This window comes from Saccoglossus kowalevskii, chromosome 8, assembly GCF_978046115.1.
Source record: "Saccoglossus kowalevskii chromosome 8, keSacKowa6.1, whole genome shotgun sequence".
In the NCBI taxonomy this organism is placed as follows: domain Eukaryota; kingdom Metazoa; phylum Hemichordata; class Enteropneusta; family Harrimaniidae; genus Saccoglossus; species Saccoglossus kowalevskii.
In genome coordinates this window covers 23,840,017-23,863,768 of record NC_140648.1, presented here as the reverse complement: position 1 = coordinate 23,863,768, position 23,752 = coordinate 23,840,017, and the positions used below count along the sequence as shown (strand labels likewise).

General features: G+C 34.2%; 2 protein-coding genes and 1 long non-coding RNA gene across 8 annotated transcripts in view; 1 reads left to right on the top strand and 2 right to left on the bottom strand.

The window, feature by feature from the left end:
- The window catches only part of LOC100371915 (ras-related protein Rab-37-like), a 77,788-nt gene extending 68,684 nt beyond the window's left edge, over positions 1-9,104 (top strand). The window contains exons 5-7 of the mRNA XM_085502388.1: positions 860-982; positions 1,770-1,846; positions 3,672-9,104. Of these exons, the coding sequence (XP_085358514.1) occupies positions 860-982; positions 1,770-1,846; positions 3,672-3,774 (303 nt within the window). The 3' untranslated portion in view covers positions 3,775-9,104. The remainder of the gene's footprint in view (positions 1-859; positions 983-1,769; positions 1,847-3,671) is intronic.
- A 2,733-nt stretch (positions 9,105-11,837) lies between these two features.
- Positions 11,838-23,752, bottom strand: part of LOC100371766 (MIF4G domain-containing protein-like) — a 36,089-nt gene continuing 24,174 nt past the window's right edge. The window contains exons 2-9 of one of the 6 annotated variants that reach the window (XM_085502385.1): positions 21,995-22,089; positions 21,511-21,657; positions 19,670-19,861; positions 18,558-18,716; positions 17,535-17,653; positions 14,720-14,875; positions 13,433-13,513; positions 11,838-13,283 (exon numbers count right to left, since the gene is read on the bottom strand). In XM_085502385.1, coding sequence (XP_085358511.1) covers positions 13,050-13,283; positions 13,433-13,513; positions 14,720-14,875; positions 17,535-17,653; positions 18,558-18,716; positions 19,670-19,850 — 930 coding nt within the window. In that variant the 5' untranslated portion in view covers positions 19,851-19,861; positions 21,511-21,657; positions 21,995-22,089 and the 3' untranslated portion in view covers positions 11,838-13,049. The other 5 variants (XM_085502384.1, XM_085502383.1, XM_085502386.1 and 2 more) reach the window with 5 other exon arrangements.
- Positions 14,905-16,335, bottom strand: LOC146739460 (uncharacterized). The gene is made up of 2 exons (XR_014930103.1): positions 15,973-16,335; positions 14,905-15,359 (listed from the first exon to the last, which is right to left on the bottom strand). It is a non-coding gene; the product is annotated as an uncharacterized LOC146739460 (long non-coding RNA).

The following is a 23,752-nucleotide window of genomic DNA, read 5'->3' as shown; positions in this document are numbered from 1 at the left end:
TTGTCTTATTAGTTTTTAAGACCGAGTCTGTAAACCGACATGGTTAAAACTTTTTTGTTTTGTTTTAGGTTAGGTAATACTGTAAAATACTTTTTTTTAGATGGAATTAATTTTCGCTGAAAAGACTTTTTGGGTGTTTTGTATGGAATTTATTTTCACTGATTTTTGGTGAGTGGAATGTAAAATATAGGGAAAAAATCACTCCTTCAGTGAAAATAACGAAAATTAATTCCAAGCGAAATAAAGTATTTTACAGTAATAGGTATTAAATAAGAATTACGATGCAACCATATAAATTTTATTAATTACAAAATGGATGTAATCTTTCATGGGGTTGATCAAAAGTTTTGAAAAAACTTGTGGGTAATGAGTGTTACCAAAGGGCTTCTCTAGCTAATTAATTGCTTCATATTTGAATTAGCTGTGGTTTCGTAGCCCACTATTGTAGCAGACAACTGATTATTAATTTTGTTATTACTTTCAAAAATATTTAATATTTTATAAATGTTTTTATAAATATTTTATAAATTTCCATAAAAACATTCATGCCTAAATGAAATGATACATTTATAAAACATTTGATGAATACAAAATTTATAATTTTCTGCCATTCCTGTAATTTTTCATGGGCTTGATAAAATATGGAAAAATTTGTGTGTATATTTATTTTGTGGAAAGAGACAAAAGCACATATTTGCTTTCAAATCGCTAAACATAAAAAAGAAGTAGTAATTATCGTAAACATGGATGAAAATTAAACTATTCTCCCCCCTGATCACTGAGTCATTAGGACACTGGACTTATTGTTAAAAAGCTTCTAAACACATTAAGGTGAACTAATTGGTATTCTTTATTGCAGGCATGGTTATCTGAAATCAACGAGTATGCTAATCAGAATGTGGTGATTATGCTACTCGGCAATAAAGCAGATATGTCATCAGAGAGAGTCGTGAAAAGGGAGGAAGGTGAAAAATTATCACGGGTAAGAGCAGAGCGCCCTCTAGTGACGTTTTTCAAAGAATGATTCAGTAGGAGCTAGATGCAGTAACTTGAATCTTACTATAGCATGATTAGATTTTCTATTTAAAGAAGTTTGGAACAAATTGAAAATTATATGTCATCTTCTTTATTTTTTCAATATTATTCATGCTGCCAAGGTACGAAAAATTATAAATCAAAGAATTTTTCAAGAAACATTCTGAAAACTGGTCAAAATATGCATTTTTGCACTGGTTTCTATGGTGAAATTATTTTTAAAATATCTCAAAATTTTGCTTGATTTGAGATAAAAAAAAAAAAGTCATTTATTATTGATACAACTACTAAACATTACTAAAACATTTAATTATTTTAATTCATTTTCATTGTGTTAAGAGTTTTCTATTATGAGAAGTTCTCTCCAATAGTGCATTGCGTATATGTGCATTAACATGCTGAGTAATACAAAATTTGAATTTGATTTGAACTACCTTATGAAAAATTACTGTAACTGTAACATTACAAGTAACAGTAGATACCAAATATTGAAAAGTTTCAACCATAAATACTACAACCAATCAAATAACTATGTATCACAGCACAATTGTAAAAAAAAAAAAAAAAAAAAACTTGCTTGTTTGTTCTAAGATGCTCCATATGAATTCTGGCTCTTCTACTTTGTTTGCACATTCCTTTTGTCTTCACCAGAATAGTTTAAACCTAAATATTATACATGGATTTCAGGATGTCATGTCAAATTTCTTTATCATGTACTATTTGTCTCTTGACAGGATCACGGCGTAGCGTTCATGGAAACAAGTGCAAAAACAGGAATGAATGTAGAGTTGGCATTCATGGCTGTTGCTAAGTAAGTGACACTGAGGGCGCTGTTTAATTCTCAACACTCCTGCATTTGTTGATTATGATAAAAGGTGCCATGGGAGATTTTAACTCTTTTCATTGTTATATACCTAGCAACCTAGCATTTTCTATTACATAGTATATATCATGGGTATCTATGTATTATGCCAGTGCATAATTGTTATACTCTTAGTCAATGGTTGTTTCTTGTCACTTTTAAACTGACCATAAATAAATCTGTTTTGTTTTTTTGTTCTAGTTTTACAAACTTTTTCATTTGTTACACTCTATCACTATTTTGCTCTTACTGTAAAATACTTTATTTAAGCTGGAATTAATTTTTGCTAGAAAGACAATTTGGCTGTTTATTTTTACTTTTTTTTGATTAGTTGAATGTGAAGTATTCTTGATAAAAAAAAGTGTTTTCACTGGATTTTATTTTCACAGATCTGTCCTTTCAGCAAAATAAATTCCAAGTGAAAATTAAGTATTTTACATTTAAACATACTTTAAAATAATTGATCATTTTGCATCAGTATATCTTGGGTGGTAATACTACTAGGGGCTGACTCGAATATACAAGAAATATTCGCCACTGGGACAATATGCTTCACTTTCATTGATCTACCTCGTGTTTTCATTCTGTTATGGTCCTGGCTCTCTCTTATACGCCTTATGTGACCTATGACCTTGGCACTGTTCTTCCTTCTTTGCTGCTGGCCATGTCTTGGCAGATATCAAGCAATAGTGGAAAGGTAGAAAGCGCTTTCCCAAATATTAGTTAATAATATATTATTGTTTTCTTGCTATATCATTCTTATTATAGTATATTTTTATACAGTAGATGCATTTCACTTTCATAAAGTTTTGTTCCCTTAAATGCTTTCTAGCAGCAAAAACTATTTACACTACATGCCAGTAATACATTTCATTTGTAGCGTCTAAACCAACTTTCATTTCACATTTACTTTGGCACGGTTGTAACCATGGCAGTATGTTCAGTATATGGCCATTAAATGCAACTAAAAGTCTAGAATCAGTTCTACAAATGGGTCTAGATTTTAACATTTACATATATGTGTATTTTCTTTTTAATGAAATAAAAGTAAATGATAATACGTTATTTTCAAATGAAAACCAGTCTACACCACAGTTTATGAACTGTTTTATCTAAATTATTTGATACAGCATGTTTTTAAAGAAACAGGTTACATAAGCTACTGGGGAGGGTGTGATATGGCTGTTGGAAACTCAACAAAAAGTGATGCACGAAAAGAAGTCACCATTTTTATTCTCTTTGATGTTTGCCATAGTTGCCAGTCCCTTTGTTCTTTAGTGTCTTTGGTTCAAATAAATGTGACTTCTATTTTGGCATTTGCTAATGGACTTCATTCAGTGCATTACTCTAGCCGCAAAAATGAAATAAATTACAATATTTAAGGATCATTAACTTGTGTGTTACAGGGCTAAGAATAAGTGGCTTTCCTGTCTTCATGGAAACCAAATTACACTGAACTTTTTATGAACCTGCTTAAAGTTACAAAGGGAGTTTTCAAGACTTCTCTACATGCCTGGCATGACTCTTTGGAAATTTGCATGGATTTTCTGTGTCCATCTACAGTCCCCTGTATGATTCTTGAATTCACATTTCATGATGTCCAAGTATTTCCTCATATCATATCATTTTTCAACACATTCTTCACCAAATTAATAACCTGGACGTTCATTTCAACTTTTACCAACTGGATGATGGCGGCCATATTAGTGATGATGTGGAATTACTTGAAACAATTAAAAGTTCATGCATCTTTTTTTTTGTTTTTTCACGACAGGGATTTAAGAATGAGAAAAGTACGACGACAAGGAGAACCCCGATTCAACGTCTCTGATTATGTTGACAGTCAAAAACAGAAAAGTGGATGTTGTAGTACGTAGTCTGTAACTAACAATTATAGATGCTATGGAAAACTTAGGTCAAGTCATGTCTACAAGATCGAGTACAGCAACTGCTATTCTCTACTGCCATGTCTACACAACAGTCGCTCGCAAAATAGTTGTGCGTATCCAGTCTGGCCATGAAAACTTCCCATCCGTGTTAACTACTGCCCTCTAGCTATAAAAACAAAAGGCATGATTTATTGCCTATAGAGGTTTTTAGATGGAATAAGTTGTTTCTTGTATGTCAATATACTTTTATAACAATCTTCTGACAAAGCTAAGAAACCTTCCAAAAAAGTAAAGAAAATGGGCAACTAATTTGTAAACGGCTATGAAGTATTTATTTATTTTGTTTTGTTTTCTTTTAAAATATATTTTATAAATATTTGTAGTTTTGTCAACAGTGAATAGTACATACTTTATTCTGCATTGTGTTATTGTTTTCATTTAGGTATAAGGTATTTTTGACTTTTTGTTTCTATTTAAAAAAAATATATATGAATGACTCTTGATTTGGCAACAGATATACCAGCAATAATATAGTGTGAAGTTTTTGAAGAACTTTTTGTTTTCCAGCATGCTTTCATGACATGTCAGTATCTGTTTGTATTCATTGGCTGGTGTTCCGGGGTGAGAGATTTGTATTTGCACTGTCAGACCAAGTAATATTAGAAACCTTTGCTAACTGAAAAGTTACTGTAAATTACTTTCATGATAGGTTGTCTACAGCGAAAGAGTTTGGTGTAGTTTATCATGTGCAATTCTGAGCACCTTTAACTCGCAAGATGTTGTCATTGTGAGCACCTCTAAATCGCTAGATGTTGTCATTCTGAGCACCTCTAGCTCATTAGATTTTACCACCCTGAGCACTCCAGCTCACGAGTTGGTTCTGACCAGAGCATCTCTAGCTCACAAGATGTTGTCTTCTTGAGCTCCCTAGCTCACAAAATATTCCCATCCTGAGCACCTCTAACTCACAATATTTTCTTATCCTGAGCACCTCTAACTCGCAATATTTTCCCATCCTGAGCACTTTACTACATTGTTTTGTTTTGTATACTACAGGTTTCACACCTGCATTATCTTCCAAACTAAAGGTGCATTTTAAACTCTTGTTGGGAGGGGGGGTAAACACACACACTTGGATTTATAGACTTGTCTATATACCTTGATGGACGGGAATGCACTTCAGGGACAGCCTCTGCGTGAAATATCAAGTATTGATCAATAATGTCTTTAACAAATTTCAACTTACCATATATATTTTAGTACTCAAGAAAAGAAGCATGTTTTTGATCAACTTAGAAAAAAACTACACATACTAGGTTTCAACACAGTGCTGAGAGACTATTTGAGTTATGAATTCCAGTCATTCTGAATTGATTCCATCATTTTAGCTTGATTGAATCAATAATATTTATAGTTTTGAAAAATAATCCCTGTGTCGTGTCAATGTGCCTAGTCATAACGCGGGCAGTTGCATCTCTACTATACAAAATGTCAACTTGCTGTCAAGGTCTGCCTAACTAGTTAAAAGTGCCTAACTTGTCTATCTAACTTATTGACAAGATCTGCCTAACTTGTGTACAAAATCTACCTAACTTGTTGACAAGATCTGTCTAATAGCATGGACTCTTTACACTGAATTGTCTTGACAGCAAGCTTTGCCTTGTGATAGACTCTGCCTATATAAAAAAAAATAATACTTTCATCAACAAAAAATGGCTATATAAATTGAAATATACCTTCAATTATAAGTGATGTATATATATATAAATATGAAATTATGATTCTAATTTGAAATTACGGTAACAGTTTATGTGGATAAAACGTTCTTGTTGTGATGTACCCTTATAATGTTTGTATCTTTTTATTAGTGTGGTTATTTAATATTTTCATATAGTAATTCAGTGTAAATTCCTTGATGCCTTGCATTGATATCTATTATATCTGTTCTTTATTGCTGGAATAGTATTTCTAGTCATTGTACGTAATATCTGATTTATATGATATGAGCAAGGATTATAAATTAATACATTGCTGGCCTGACTTTAATCTTTTTAAATATGGCTGTATGTGAAACGTTGCTTGCACTACGGTTGTATAGGCCTTTTTGTTTTGATTTAACTCATTGTCTGCTGAGAGTCTCCATGAAGAAAAAAAAAATGTGTCGGATGCAGAGTACTTCTGGTAGCTTATTATTATAAAATTCAGCTGCTAGTGAACCATAAATAAGTTGAAACAACTTCTAAACACCGAATAGATCAATGATGTGATCTCTTTCACTGCCATTCTCACTTTCAACAAAATAGTTGAAAATTTTTTTATTTCCATATTCCATGTAATAATGATTTCAAAATGAGATACGAAATGAACACACATTTTGACTTACATGAACTTGTAAACAACACCTTGCTGGATGATTCATATAATTTATTTGTCAAACAAAAATTACGCTTTTTATCACTTATTTGACGCTACGTTTTTCCTTTTGTCGGAGTACAACGTGGGATTGAAAATTTTCGTGTGGGAGTGGGCAAAAGTAGAAATTAGTGTTTAGAAAATATGGTACAAATTATGAAAACTGATTCTGTGTGTAACTTTATACATGTTTCTAAAATAGTGATAATCAAGAATAATTGTATGATCCAAACAAAATGAGAAAATAACTAAAGTGTAAATAGTTTTAATGATTCCAAATATTCTTGTATATTAGAAGCTATCGATTACTGGGATTTAGTATCTGGTATCTGAATTTTATCATTGCTGTATTTATAAACCTATAGGTTATCATTTAGAGAGGGGTGTACGTTATTGAAGAGGGGAGGGAGGACAAGAAAAGGAGTTAAGGAATGGTCATGGTTGATAGAAAAGTGTCATAGTACTGGTATTACATGTATTTGCAAAGTTTTCTGGATGCTGCTTTGATGATGGGAGGGTTTGATGACGTTGATGTTGTGATGCATGCTGGTACAAAAAAGGCCATGTATTTCCCGGGGGTTGGTGAAGAATTAGATTTGGATGAGTGTCAAGGCATTACAGAAATAGGGTTATTTCTAAATTTGTCGATCGTTTGTTGTCACTGTGCTGTAGATCTGTATGTCGATTGTCATGACACGATCACATGCATACTGACGATGACGAAACGAAACGAAAACATTTTTGATAGATAAATGTATGTATTTATTAAATATCACTTTATAGAATTATGTAAACGCTCAAACATGTTTAAAATTGAAGGTATTCTTTTTGAAATTTATGTTATGCATTGTGTTATTGCTGTTGTCCATGGTCTTGGGTCCCATGAAACATACATTAGTAGCTATGTTGAACATTAAAATCAACTTTTGTCACATTTTGCTACAAATCCATTATTTTTTCCCAGATCTGTCACCAATGAAAATGGTGTCCATTTGTTCTAAAATTAACAAAGATAATGTAGAAAAATACAAAATAATTCACAAACATTTTGTTGGGTTTATTATAAAATACTTTTAATAGTTTAAAAATATTCCTAAAATCCACCTTCAAAGTATATTTTCATAGCTGGTTGTCATAGAGTTTGTGCATAGAGTATGAAATATTTCAAACATACATTCACTATAAACTATATATATATACACCTGACTTTAGGTTCACATCTCTCATTTTTGTGATGTTGAAAACAAAAATTCTTCTTAAACAGCCTGGTATGTGTAAATTCAAATGCATGTCATATTTCTAAAGTACCGTGCATCTTGTTTGCCTTTCACTAAATAAACTTGAATTTTTTTCATAAATTTTGATTAAAAACTGTAGGAAATGGATATATCCATTTGGTTCAAAATTATCAAGAATTACAGAAAAATACAAATGTATAAAATATTCCATCAACATTTTGACAGGGATAAATTACGGCTTTTAAAGGGTTAATTAGCATAATCGGCTTTTGATACCATGTCAACTGTGATTTAATATCGATGCACCCAAGGTATAAGTAAATTGTTTTGAAGAGCAGTGGTTGCATGGCTATTGCATTCGATATGGGTCCGATGATATGCATTTCATTTATTTACGAAGCTACACAAAAATTAAAGGCACATGATCGCGACGACCATGACCCTTTAATAACAATATACACGCATGTCCTAATTAGAGTCTTTCCCAACATTATTGTGCACGCTTTATTTAAAAATCGTGTTTTTGTTTTCATATATATCATCATTCATTGTTTGTTTATATATTTTGTTACCTATTGGTTTAATTTATTGCTGAGCATTGCGTTTTCATACTGTACAGTTTTTTTTGGGGTGTTTTGTGCTACATTTGTATATTTTTTGAATCGTCTCTAGCATTATATTTCATTTTTAACATCTATTTACATATTGGATTAATGTACTTACCAGATACTGCCTTCTGTTATCAAGTTTAGCAGTTTACGATTTATATTTTAACTTTACGAATTTTAATAGTCAATGTTTGCTGGGTATACTTGTAGCCCCGGTAATCATTGATTACTCTGTTTTAAAACCTCTCATTTTGTGAACTTATTTTAAACCTCTCATTTTGCAAACTTGCTTCTCAGGGGTTTGTAAATGTCACTGCCCCAAAACGTCTAGTGTGCGTGTGTGGCCAGTATTCAACAGTCACAACAGATGTCCTGTAACAAGATTCTCGCTAATATGAATAATTTAAAGTTTCTGAAATCATGAAAAAGTGAAACTGCAACATTTTCGCCATTGATCTAATATTTGTTATACTGTAAAGTACATTATTTTTGCTTGTAATTTATTTTCACTGGAAGAATGATTCAGTAAAAATAAAATCAAGCAAATTTACTTTTTTTTTTCTATATTTTACATTGAACTCATCAAAAATCAGTGAAAATAAACTCCATACAAAACAGCTAAAATGTTTTTTCATTGAAAATTAAATCCAGCTAAAATAAAGTATTTTACAGTATTTCTGTAATAGCATTGTGTATTAATGATAATCACATGCATTCAAAAGATTTGCACCATGCTTTGTAGAAGAATTTGTTAGCGTTTCCTCTTGGTTCGAAACTAGTAGATATTAATACATATAGCAAATTCAGTCTGCACCTCTATGGCAGGATAGCGACCAAGCAAAACGTAAACCACCAATTTTTTTTTTTTAAACTCATTTCAAATTAATCACGTCAATGTCTATATTATGTATATATTTGGTACATGGGTGGTGTGTTCTTTTTTTTCAAGTATATTGTAACTATGTTTGGTTGAAGGGTAAAAGAAATGTTATTATTACAATCTATGTATAGCTCAAATTTTAAAAAGAGAATAAATCAAATTATATTAAACCGTAGAGAAGTTGCTGAAATTGTATGTGTGAGTGCCTGAATGGTAAATGTGAATGTACTAGGTCACAATATACTCAAATCCTGATGCAGAAAGCTTAATTTTCTTGAAAGCTGCAAACACAGCTGTTCTCAATCAGTTCAGTTTCCATATTAGTAAAAGTGCTACAGACATAACATAGTACATATATCAAATGGAACGTGGTGCAACAATTATATAGTTTGAATTTATTCTCTAATGATCCAGGTTGGTATGAAAAAAAACTTCCCAAGTTGTATTTAATGGTAGACACTATTGCCCTGCCTGTCCCCGCCTCCATTCAATCAAATGCTTGCTGTATAATACTGGGAGTTGATTTGTATCCAGTCTACATGTTTACGTAGATACGGCCCAAAATCGTTTCTAAAATAAACTTAAGAGACCATTTGTTGCATTCTCTCGACAATTCTTTACTATATAGCTGAATTACCAGCAACATGGCTTTGTTAATTTCGAGATACAGTTTTTAATTACAGGAATTGCTTAAACACTTCCTCCCTTTTGAAAATTCAAAAGATTGTTCATGGCACACCTTACAAATGTTCCTGTCATATTAGGTATTAGGTAACTGAGTGAGTTTATAATCCTTTAATGCCACTGTTTTGGTCAGCATTCTGTAAATACATATTAGCCTGAATGTTTACAGACTAATACTACAATACAATCAACTTGAAAGTTTCAGTATTAAAATTGTTATCGATATTGTACAACACTGAACTAAATTAACAATGTTTAGTACATAATTTGAGATTCCTCTTTTTGCTCAGTGTGGTGTTTACAAGATTCCTCTTTTTGCTCAGTGTGGTGTTTACAAGATTCCTCTTTTTGCTCAGTGTGGTGTTTACAAGATTCCTCTTTTTGCTCAGTGTGGTGTTTACAAGATTCCTCTTTTTGCTCAGTGTGGTGTTTACAAGATTCCTCTGTGCCAAGTGTGGTGTTTACTAGAATGTATGTGCCAAGTGTGATGTTTACAAGATTCATCTGTGCAAAGTGTGGTGTTTACAAGATTCATCTGTGCAAAGTGTGATGTTTACAAGATTCATCTGTGCAAAGTGTGGTGTTTACTAGATTGTATGTGCCAAGTGTGGTGTTTACTAGATTGTATGTGCCAAGTGTGGTGTTTACAAGATTCCTCTGTGCCAAGTGTGGTGTTTACTAGAATGTATGTGCCAAGTGTGATGTTTACAAGATTCATCTGTGCAAAGTGTGGTGTTTACAAGATTCGTCTGTGCCAAGTGTGGTGTTTACTAGAATGTCTGTGCCAAGTGTGGTGTTTACAAGATTCGTCTGTACCAAGTGTGGTGTTTACAAGATTCGTCTGTACCAGGTGTGGTGTTTACTAGAATGTCTGTGCCAAGTGTGATGTTTACAAGATTCCTCTGTGCCAAGTGTGGTGTTTACTAGAATGTATGTGCCAAGTGTGATGTTTACAAGATTCATCTGTGCAAAGTGTGGTGTTTACAAGATTCGTCTGTGCCAAGTGTGGTGTTTACTAGAATATCTGTGCCAAGTGTGGTGTTTACAAGATTCGTCTGTACCAAGTGTGGTGTTTACAAGATTCGTCTGTACCAAGTGTGGTGTTTACAAGATTCGTCTGTGCCAAGTGTGGTGTTTACTAGAATGTCTGTGCCAAGTGTGATGTTTACAAGATTCCTCTGTGCCAAGTGTGGTGTTTACTAGAATGTCTGTGCCAAGTGTGGTGTTTACAAGATTCGTCTGTACCAAGTGTGGTGTTTACAAGATTCGTCTGTACCAAGTGTGGTGTTTACAAGATTCGTCTGTGCCAAGTGTGGTGTTTACTAGAATGTCTGTGCCAAGTGTGATGTTTACAAGATTCATCTGTGCAAAGTGTGGTGTTTACAAGATTCGTCTGTGCCAAGTGTGGTGTTTACTAGAATGTCTGTGCCAAGTGTGGTGTTTACAAGATTCGTCTGTACCAAGTGTGGTGTTTACAAGATTCGTCTGTACCAGGTGTGGTGTTTACAAGATTCGTCTGTGCCAAGTGTGGTGTTTACTAGAATGTCTGTGCCAAGTGTGGTGTTTACAAGATTCGTCTGTACCAAGTGTGGTGTTTACAAGATTCGTCTGTACCAAGTGTGGTGTTTACAAGATTCGTCTGTGCCAAGTGTGGTGTTTACAAGATTCCTCTGTGCCAAGTGTGGTGTTTACTAGAATGTCTGTGCCAAGTGTGTTGTTTACAAAATTCGTCTGTACCAAGTGTGGTGTTTACAAGATTCGTCTGTACCAAGTGTGGTGTTTACAAGATTCGTCTGTGCCAAGTGTGGTGTTTACTAGAATGTCTGTGCCATGTGTGATGTTTACAAGATTCCTCTGTGCCAAGTGTGGTGTTTACAAGATTCGTCTGTGCCAAGTGTGGTGTTTACTAGAATGTCTGTGCCAAGTGTGGGGTTTACAAGATTCGTTTGTGCCAAGTGTGGTGTTTACAAGATTCGTCTGTGCAAAGTGTGGTGTTTACAAGATTCCTCTGTGCTAAGTGCAGTGTTTACAAGATTTTTTGTGCCAAGTTTATAACTTTAAAGATTCCTTTGTATATTGTGAAAGTTTAAACATTTGCAAGATTCCATCATATAATAAACAATTTTGCATGATTCCTTGGTACTAAATGTAATGTTTACAAGATCTTTCAAACACACACGCACGCACACAGGCGATTTTAATTTAAAATGATTCCTATAGGCAATAAACTACCCTTGGTACAATAATGCTTTATTACTGTAATCCTGTGGTTAATGATACACCACATAAAGTTTGACTCAATGAAAAAATCATTTTCACACACAACAACCATGAAAAGGTCAATACATAATTAGTATGAATTACACTCTTGAACATTGCTTTTGCCAAGATCTCCCGATTGTTGTAACATTTTAGATTCCAATAAACTCTCAAACTAGTCTGTTGCCATTTGTGTGATTTTATTTTCACTATTTTCGCTGAAGAAATGAATCAGTGAAAATTAAATATACTTTTTTCAAAAATTAGTGAAAATAAATTCCATACAAGACGCCCAAAAAGCCTTTTCAGCGAAAATTAATTCCATGCAAAAAATAAAGTAATTTTACAGTAATATCAACCAGATCAGCAGTTGCATCTTGTATTCGCTACCACAAGCTACAGTGAACTCGCCAGAAAGCACAGAATGAGATACAACAATTTATATCAATACAATTCAGTATAAAAGTGAATGAAAATAAACGTCACCCATCGCCATTTATGGATCACTATGTTACAAGATGATACTAAAAATAGATCTGACATAATCATGACATAATAACGTGTCATGTTGCTCAGCACATGAAATATTAAATGTGCTTGATTGAAAAACGTCAATTTCACTTTAAAGTTTCTTCGCTGTAGATCCGAAACAGGCTTTTGGTTTCTAGATTTTGTTTACTCATTTGTGTGTCCAAATCAAACATTATTCACATTACACAATACTTGATGATGCCAAAATTAAATTTGTATTATTATTCTGATATCAACAACAACAAAACTATTTTTGTTTATATAACCAAGAAATAAATGACCATAATTATTGTCATTTTTAAAGAAGTCTCAATGCACATACGCTGTCATTAACAAATAATTCTGTCTTACTGCAAACTTCGGGCTACATTATCAACAGCATTAGACATTCAATGTAAAAAGCATGTGTGCTGCTTTAACTTGTATCCGGTTGAATCAATGTAAAAATACACAAGGCTGGCAGGATAACGTAACTGAACTTTACGTCACTTTAGCATCAGTATGCAGTTTTAAAAAATAACATGTGAAGTTACTTCGTTACAAATTGTAACCATAGAAATGTGCTACACTGCAACCATGCTGCTATATTGCAATCAAGCCATCTGGTGTTGCAGTCATGTGCTATGCTGTACTTGCATTCAGGAAGTGTCGTTAAATTGCCGACATGGTGTACTCGCCATAATAGTATTCTTTAGCATCGTCATCCAGTTGCCATTTCATGGCACGTAGTTCTATTGCTTGTAGTAGCGGTAATCTTGAAGACGCTGGACTGTTCCAAGCAAGATACGCATCCCGTATGTTGTCGTATAACTCATCCATAACATCTCGGTTGCACTCCTCCAACTGTTTACCAATAGACAACAGTTGCGTCACTAAGCAATCCACCTAAAACATCAAACAATCAGAGAAAGAATTAGATGCGTGCAAATATTGTAACTGTCACTTGAACGTTCACTTGATTACCACAACCACAGTCACTCAGAAAAAAATTGAAAATTGTTTTGACTGTGCGATGCCTAAGGAGATTTATTTACCTCAGAATCATTCTGCAGACATTCTGGTCCAACCAATGTGAATAAACAGTTATAAACAATATCTTGCAAATCAGAATAATTCTAGAAATGAAAAAGAAAAATAGTGTATGCTGTTAAGTCTTTCTACAACGCATTAATAGTATGATTCAATAGTATCAACACTGCACTCATTTTCAACATTTGTTGACAATCTATAAGATAACTCACCTGTAACTCAATAAACAGCTGACATACAAAGCTAACTCACCTGTAACTCAGTTAACAGCTGACATACAAAGCTAACTCACTTGTAAATCAGTTAACAGCTGACATACAAAGCTAACTCACTTTTAAATCAGTAAATAGCTGACATACAAAGCTAACTCACCTGTAACTCGGTAAATAGCTGACATACAAAGCTAACTCACCTGTAACTCGGTAAATAGCTGACATACAAAGCTAACTCACCTGTAACTCAGTTAACAGCTGACATACAAAACTAACTCACCTGTAACTCAGTTAACAGCTGACATACAAAGCTAACTCACCTGTAACTCGGTAAATAGCTGACATACAAAGCTAACTCACCTGTAACTCAGTAAATAGCTGACATACAAAGCTAACTCACCTGTAACTCGGTAAATAGCTGACATACAAAGCTAACTCACCTGTAACTCGGTAAATAGCTGACATACAAAGCTAACTCACCTGTAACTCAGTTAACAGCTGACATACAAAGCTAACTCACCTGTAACTCAGTAAATAGCTGACATACAAAGCTAACTCACCTGTAACTCAGTAAATAGCTGACATACAAAGCTAACTCACTTTTAACTCAGTTAACAGCTGACATACAAAGCTAACTCACTTGTAACTCAGTTAACAGCTGACATACAAAGCTAACTCACTTGTAACTCAGTTAACAGCTGACATACAAAGCTAACTCATTTGTAACTCGGTAAACAGCTGACATACAAAGCTAACTCACTTGTAAATCAGTTAACAGCTGACATACAAAGCCAACTCACCTGTAACTCAGTAAATAGCTGACATATGTAGCTAACTCACCTGTAACTCAGTAAACAGCTGACATACAAAGCTAACTCACCTGTAACTCAGTAAATAGCTGACATACAAAGCTAACTCACCTGTAACTCAGTAAATAGCTGACATACAAAGCTAACTCACCTGTAACTCGGTAAATAGCTGACATACAAAGCTAACTCACCTGTAACTCAATAAACAGCTCACATACAAAGCTAACTCACCTGTAACTCAGTAAATAGCTGACATACAAAGCTAACTCACCTGTAACTCAGTAAATAGCTGACATACAAAGCTCACAAATGATATCCACTTGGATAAAGACTCCAATCTCATTGCACATTTATCTCTGTAATAATTCCGACATAACGTCACAAGACATCGATAAGCAGAATTGGATGATGTCACCTCTAACTCTTTCTGTAAAACAACAATTCATCTTTATATTATGTTACCGAAATATACGAGGGTAGTCTATAAATAAACCTTTTCATCTCACAAGTTATAATTCCACCCATAAGCCCTATAGTAGCAGTGTTCTCCCCAGGCTCAGAGGCAAGCATGGCGGTCTAATTTGCATGCTAATTTGCATACTAATTTGCATATTTTTCAGGATTCACTCTCACAAAAACAAACATACAAGACAGTATTAAAATGTATAAGAGACTTTATTTAAATTACATAATACTTTACATAATATACCATAATTTGACAAGATCGTCATTTAATGTGAACTGTTCCATAAAACTTAGTCTAAACTATTCCTTCTGACTTTGTTGTGCTCCAAACATTGGCTGCCTTACTGTAGTTAAACTCGTCATAGACGTGCACGGGACTTTGTTCCATAAAGAAGATCCACTCTTTGCAATCATGTTGTGCTTTGAGCATTAACTGCACAACATTCCTTGTGGGAAAAAATGAAAAATAATAAAAAAAAAACAATGAGGATTGAGGTTCAAATAAATGTAAACATAACGATTGAATTGTGCCACGATCGGGAACCCAGTGCCGTAATGGATAGCATTTCGTCTGCAAAACATGTTGTTTACATGTTGGTTTTGTCAGGTCAACGACAAGGAGACTCGGGAATTTCGAGGAAAAAAAACATGAGGTCACTATTCAATTAAAACGTAACGATAGAATTATGTATACAAATTGGGATTCCATCGATCATAACGCGTGATGATAGCAGCTGTCGTTCGCAAGACGTTGACAGGCCGCCATCTTGGAAATACCTACACAGGTCAACATGTGAACAGAAGATTACAAAATTCGATTTTTTTTTTGCTTGGACAAATTATAACATACGCGTACCCATTAATCTATGAAGATATTCATAAAATAATCTAAAAAAGTTGACAGTAACGAGTGATGTTTTTTTTTTCATGTCGTGTCTATACCAGCCTCGTGTCTAAGATGTTGATTGAAATCGGTGTAGGCCTACCATGTTCGGTGTTCTTACGATCGGCAAAACATACACACACTGGCATTTTATTTCTAAAATTACGAAATCTTACCTGAACAATTGACCTTAACCAGGGAAATGTCTTTTTCCACGACTCATCAAAACCAGCCTCACGCCGTTTCCGTGTTTCTACACGCTTCCGTTTCTGTGCTGTGCTAGCGATGATTGTACGTTTTAGCCGGGCGGCATCACCTTTTTTTCCTTTACATGTTTTGTCATATAGCATCTCGGTGTTTGCAACTTGAGTGACAATTTGTTCCCCATTGATAGCGTCTGTACTTCACACGTGTTTAACAATGGGGACTGTTTAATGAGGGGGGGCAAGGGTTATTTTCATTCAACATAATTGCAATATTTTTTTGTTCGTACAACGTAAATAGAAAAAATAAATTCCGTAATTCTGTAATCACAGGCTAGACGTACAACGTAATCAATCAAATATTTTTTTCGTACACTGTAAAAATGTGTCATTTTTCTCGGTACGTACAAGAATTTACATCCAAATAAAAAAATCGTAAAAAAAAATCTAGGGAAATTAAATTTCAGAAACTGTAAAACGACTAGATGACACAATTCACTACAAAATTCAATGTCCAAGACGTAAAAGGCCCTCTAACCGAATGAAGAGCATTACGAGGGTAATATGCGCATGCGTCTCTACACACGGCGCAGTAATGGCGGAGCATTTGAGTCGGAGAGCTCTTTGGACCATTCAATGTTCCATTTTTTAACATTGTAAACTGTAAAAACGTTTTTTTTTCCCTTGTAAATTGTAAAAAGCCCTTTTTATTTCACGTAAAACCGTACCAGCTACCCCCCTTGCCTCCCCTCTTTAATTTGTCCTGGCAAGTTCAAACCGCTGTGGCGTAGACGGTGATAATTTATGCAGTGCTACGTGTGTTACGTGTGAGCGGGTCAAATGGATGTAAACAATGCATCCTATTAGCATGGCGGTGAAGTTGTAAGCATGGCGGTCCGAGCCCAAGCGTGGCGGCCGGGTCGCCAAGCATGGCGGTGCCGCCATGCTTTGTTCTATGTGGGGAGAACACTGAGTAGGTTGACATTTATTTTGATCACAGTTGGCTGGTGTACAATAAATTGTGTACACTGTATCTACTAAATTGGGGTGGCCATCTTTTTTTATGTTTTGGGAGAATTCAAGATGGCTGCACCATATAGTAAATATTGGTAAATTACATAAAGTTCCATTTTATTTTGACTGATTTTGATGATTTCATGGACTTATGCCGTAATCTGTCTAATTTTACAAGCAGAACATTAAGGAGCAATGAACAAACACAACTTGTATTAAAGTTACAATGCAGTTACAAATGCCATCAAATAATTATGAAATTATGAAATAACATAGTACAGGAAATAACTGTAAAGTGCTTTAATTTCAGGAGACAAATTTTCATTTGTGAAAGAGTAGAATTTTGTAGCAGTACAAATTTTTCTTGGTTTGTACCAATAGACTGTCAGTAACACTTGCAAAATTTCATCTTCACAAATTCTATCGAGTCCCGAAAATTAAGCAATTTACAGTACCTTTGCTCAACGATTGCAATTAATGTGAAATTTATGTGAGAGTGACAAACAAGGTAGTCAGCATACCTGTATAATAGCCGCACATAGCTTAGATCCTGTCAGTGTGTAATGGCATTCATCAATGGAATATTTACATACATATCCCATAATTGGTAACATGTCATTTGCACCTAATTTTGCTGGATCTAAAAATATAGCAAACACAGATAACTGTCAGCAAAATTCATTCCAGCTAAAAGTATTTCCCAGCACGTATCGATCCTCTGAGTGCTTGTAAACTTGAACAAAAACCAAAAATCTAGCCTTATTTACAATGTTCGATCAAATCTTACCGTGAAACAGCATTGAAAAGGCAAACAGATGACCTCATTTAGAGGTCGGTGGCCACCCACTGATGTAACGATTTAACATTCAAATTGCATGGGGGAACAGTGCATTCTGGGTGTTTATGTTCTGAATTCGAAAAGTGACAAAAAATATGGTTGCTGGATGAGTTTACCGCAAGTGTTTGTAATTGAATACATATTTTAGTTTTCTTTTCCATATACTTTCACTTTATTTTTTGAGAACATAGCATATTCTTGTACTTTGCTAAACAGTTATAAATCATCAACTTTGAACTGAGCATTGCAAAAAATATCAATACTGATTGCCATGACTGCAAATTATAATATCATTATTATATATTTTTGCAAATATAAATACTTGAATAATGTATGCAAATTAGGTCACTCGTCACCTACTGTAAAATACTTTATTTTAGCTGGAATTAATTTTCGCTGAAAACATTTTTTGGGTGTTTTGTATGGAATTCATTTTCAGTGATTTCTGACTAGTTGAATGTAAAATATAAGAAATAATGTATATTCGCCGGATTTTATTTTCACTGAATCATTCCTTTAGCGAAAATAGCTAAAAATTAATTCCAAGTGAAATAAAGTATTTTACAGTATTTTAGATTGTGGAGAACACTGGTCTGCATGATAATATTTGGTTCAAATATTAGTAGTGATACAAAGTATATAATGAATTGTAGAAATCCATGGTAACTAGATTGTTCCATATTTTCAACAAAAATTAAATACTTACTTATCAATGCTTGAATAATATACGGTTGTAAATAGGCGGGAAACTTCTCAATTTTGAACTTGTCGAGGAGAGGGTTCGTCATGACGACATGACTAGGATATGACGAACTCTGTTCAACTTCAGTCTTGTGGGGTTGTGCCGTGGCTTCTGATTTCCTGGCTGGTATAAAAACACAAAGACAAGATATGAAAAGACTGAATAAAAATGGCCGCTGATTTTATATGTCTACATCACGAACATCTACGAGCAGGGGTCAAAATGTTAGAGAGACATTAATTGGAGGTTAACGAACGATAAAGTCTGTACAGCGTTATGAAGTGAAACAAATACGAGTAGTACTGTAAACTAAAAGGCGGTTGTCACACGCACGTTCGATATGACTGATAGTTCCATAGCAACATATACAACAAGCGTAAAATACATCTTTTACATTGTTTTCCAAATGCTTCCAAATTACCCAGCATGCATAGGGTTGTTGGAGCAATGAACAATGATGAAATAAATGATAAGTATAAAATATTGTACAACTTTTTCAACCCTGTACGACAGTAAACACTCAGTGCCCTAAAATTCATTTTTATGTCAAGGTCATGTTTGTATTTAGAGGTTAATTATTAGTATATGTACATGTAACATTAAAAACACAAAAAATTTGATGCTCAGAACTTTCCATTTAAATTTTTTTTTTAAAACCAGGGTTTCGCAAATGTGAATCACAGATGATTCCAAGCCTACCATCTTATCTCTAATTGTTTACTGGCTATTTCATTGAATTAATGCTTGAACATAAATTAATGTGCAATTAGTAATATATAATTATTGGTATAATAGTCTGTTAATTATGAATTAATTAAAAACTATTGGTGTTATTACAATCAACATATAGCTCGTTTCACATATGGTTAGAATCTACAAACTTATAGTGAAATTGTTAGTCTAAAACATCAAACAGAAATACCTTCATCTTGTTGTGCAAATATTGCAATTTGGGTTTTAAGGCGACTGCACTTCAAGCAGTAAGAATATTATCGGGAAACGTACGGTTAGCACCGTACTTATTCAGTATATAAGTACGGGTATATTTACTAAACAAGATGCCATTGCTAAACTACCTGCCGGGGGAACATAGAAGTTCATGGTGGGTTTGGTAGATCTACATCTTGGAGACATGCGCACTGTAACATTTTTAGTGGTCTGATTATCTTGAAGATTTCGGTGCTGACGTCTTCTAATCTGTTCTACGAATCCATGGCCCATGTCTAAACCAGGACTCTCCCAATTTGGCCGATCCATTTTATTGATCTCTATAATTTAGATAGAATGTGATACATTTTATTGTGTAATAGTACGTTCATAGGATTTTGGGTGGGGAGAAGAATCTAGAGTTTTCTTGAATGGTATTTGCATTATGGGAGTTAGTTGCATGAAAAAATCAAAATCTGCAACACCAGCATTGAGTGTGTGGTAGATCTTAGCACCAATACAGCCGTAATTCAACTCAGCATTGGCCATAATTGGTGTCTGAAGACATGGCATATGCCGAAATCACGCCCTCTGTGGTGAGTTTAAGAGAAACCGGTGTAGTTTGATGCAAGCACAGCTGATTCTTCAAGCAAAAACTATGGTCTGGTATAAAAGTAAGTTCACGTCTCAGTATCTTGAAAGAGGATGTCAATCTATACTGATTAGATAATTCACCACAGAACAAGAAACACTTTTGTCATGAAAAAATTTGAACAGTACATAGACCATGAGTTGATTCATAAAATTTACCTCATGAATGATGATTACTTATAATAAATACCATAACAGTATACCATCAGATATATACACAGAACTTTCATTTTGTTTACCAATAGGTCAACTACAAAAAAATGTGGATGTGATTTCGGCACAAGTGTGTTCTGATGAACGCAAAAACATGAAAGAATAACATTTGTCAGGTGTTGATGCTACTCCGCGTTTACTCCCCTAGGACATTATGGAGTGGGGATCCCAAAAACAAAACCCAATTAGCAAAACAATGAAGTTATTAATTTGTTGGACTCATTGTGTATTTAAAAAAAATTTAAATTTCCACCTGATTAATTCACATGGAGCTCAGACTCGATCTGAGAGTTCTACCCACCAGTAACATGACACTTCAGTATTTTTTTTTTTTAAAACCCCACACACACATTGCAATATGCAGTTATTTATTGTTACTATGACTTTTCGTGTTGTGCAATAAAATGTGTCTTATCACCTTTGGTTTATGGATAATACTAGCTCAGTATGTGACGCTACTGAGATCAACAGACTCTGATGAACTAGGTGATATGGTCATATCATTCACTGATACCATTGACACAATAAACCCATTTTCTTGAATCGAACTAGCCAGTTGAAAATCAGTTGAAAATGGTCCAATAGAAACCTCTCATTTCAGTTTGAATTTATAAATATTCATAAAAATGAAGGGAATGCGTTTGTTGTCGATAGTAAATCCATCCCGCTGACCACTATCTACGACATGACTCAACACAACTGTCACAATAGGGAAAATCAGAAATGACGAAGCATTTAGAAAGCCAATTAAGGCCATCGCTTCACATCGCATACGCGTTGTACCATAGAGAGGCGTGTGTGTCAGGCTTCACATAAGTAGTAAAACTAGTATTGTTTCACTGATTTGAAAACCCAGAGTATATGACCAAAATTATTAAAAAGTTTAAAATAAAAACTTTTCATCATATTTTTGAGATAGGGATAATATGTGAATCTGGATCATCAAAAATAAGACCATGTAACCACGAGTGAGGCTAAATCTTCTGACAATTAGCGTTAACTGTACATTTGTGTAGGTCAAAGCCCGCCTTGTTTGTATTGTCACTATACAACAAAACACCAGAAAACACGTCAGATATGTAAAATTATGCATTCACAACACAACATAACATAACATATAAACTACCTTTGTCGGGATCTGCTGATCACTCGATACACAAGTCGATGAACAGATGGCGGTATCAAAATATAAGCTCTTGTCGGTCCAGTCAACCTTCAATGATGACGAGTCCACAAGTTACAGTTTCTTGCACCGGATTTCGCCACCTGTTTTCTTGTAATATGCAAAATAGAGGAAGGCAAAGACAGCCAATAGCACTAATATGATAAAAGGAGCACCTTGCCACAGATGATGTAAATGGTAATGAATCGGCATGGTTATATCGTTGCAGCTGTTCACTTTCCACTTTCTTTGAACGCGCAGTCGACAGACAGTGCGTCGATCGGGTCTGCCAGTTACAAACGCAAAGATATCTACAGTTGCGTCGTTTGCACGAATACACAGACTGATGTTCCTAGTATTGGAGCCACAACATGTGAATTCAGATACTACATGTACTACCAGTGTACTGTACAAAATAAAACGTATTATTAGAATGCAACCAACCAACCTGTAAAAGGTCAATGATGTTCAATGCTCTCGTGTCCTGAAAGTGGTACATAAACGTCATGCCAAAAAGCGCCATCACCGATAGAAGCTGGAAACCTACAAAAATGGACCGAAGAGGGAGTAGTTCAGACTGAAAGAATGAAATGTAAAACTCTCAGCCCGCACTCGTTGTTGATAGGTGAAGTCGTACTATCGACATAAACTAACCTATTCATGACATGTTTTACAACTATTTATAAATTTCAATGGCAGTTTAATCCATCCAGCCATGGAGCTAAAAAAAAAAAGATTTTTTTTAGCTCCATGATCCAGCCAATCAACGAGCGTAGTGAGTAATGACGTCATTTTGATGTTATTTCATAGACCAATCTAATTACTGTTATTCCAATAATGAATGAAACACCAACTCAGCAATATTGCCAGCTAATTTGCGAACCATACGGCTGAGCATTTGAACGCACGAATCGAGTTGGCGTCACGGCATTATCAAGATATTTATAATAACTCTGAGGGAAACACTTGTATTTCTTTAATTTCATATTGAATTTCATATTTGTTTTTATTATATTTTTTGTTTCATTTTAAAATGAAGTTTGTGTAATTGATCACATCAGTAAAATAGGATAGTTTATTGTCGCAAATGATATTTCAAGTGACATCTGGTGATCCATTTCATCTGTCTCACCGTCACTCACACTGGAATATCCCATTTACCAGTGGGGTGAGAGATACTATTGTAATAATGGACCAGAGCATCATGACCACTATATGTGTACGAAATTATAATATTTTTGTTTTGTTTAACAATTATTCTCGGGTTTTGTGGAGGTGTATCCGGTTAAAAAACAGAAGACGTGTTCAACAACACTTCATGAATATATGCATGATATGCAAATATGAAGCCGAATTCCAACTTCTGGGAAAATTCACTCACTCCATGTAACAATACGCAAAATCCTTTTTTTTCACAATCCATAGTGGTCATTTCCCCAGTACAAATCATAAAAAAAAAGTTAATCGGCTATATATATATATTTATATATATACACGTATATATAATGGAGCCTATATCTACCGTTTGTGTTTCGACTTTCTGGGATGATTACGCATATCCCATACCGTTTTGGCTTACTATTTTTGTATTCATTCTAATTTTACAACTTAAAATAAATATTATATATTAGATTAATCTACATGTTACATGAAAAATGACAGGACTTTCAAAATTAAGTTATGTATGTTTATACTAGTCTATTATTACTGTCTATTATTATTATTAAAATACATTTCAATATGATAAGTAAATATAAAAAGATTGTAAATTTTATAGTTTCATAAATGATGTCGTTTGTATGTAACTTCAATAGAGATTATATTAGAGATAACGCTCTGGCAATGGGTCACTCGTATAATATAATATATTATTTTACCATCGATGCCTATATGCATCCTAATCACATCGGCAACATTAAAATTGAGCTTTGCATGTTAAATATGGCCCAACTTTGTCTCGTATATTTTTTCTAAAACATCCTTATTCGAAACGTCCGTCCACCGATGAGAATTGACATCGATCACATTACAAATATTCTCTACCAAGAGCTTGGCATTTACTTTTTCTATAACTAATATCTGCTTTGCAGAACTTACTGCTTTACATCAAACCTATTGAAAGAAAAACCTACAATTCTTTGATAGTTAGCTTTAACAATTTTACCACGTGTTTCCAAATTAACGTGGCTGGGCATACGTCAATCTG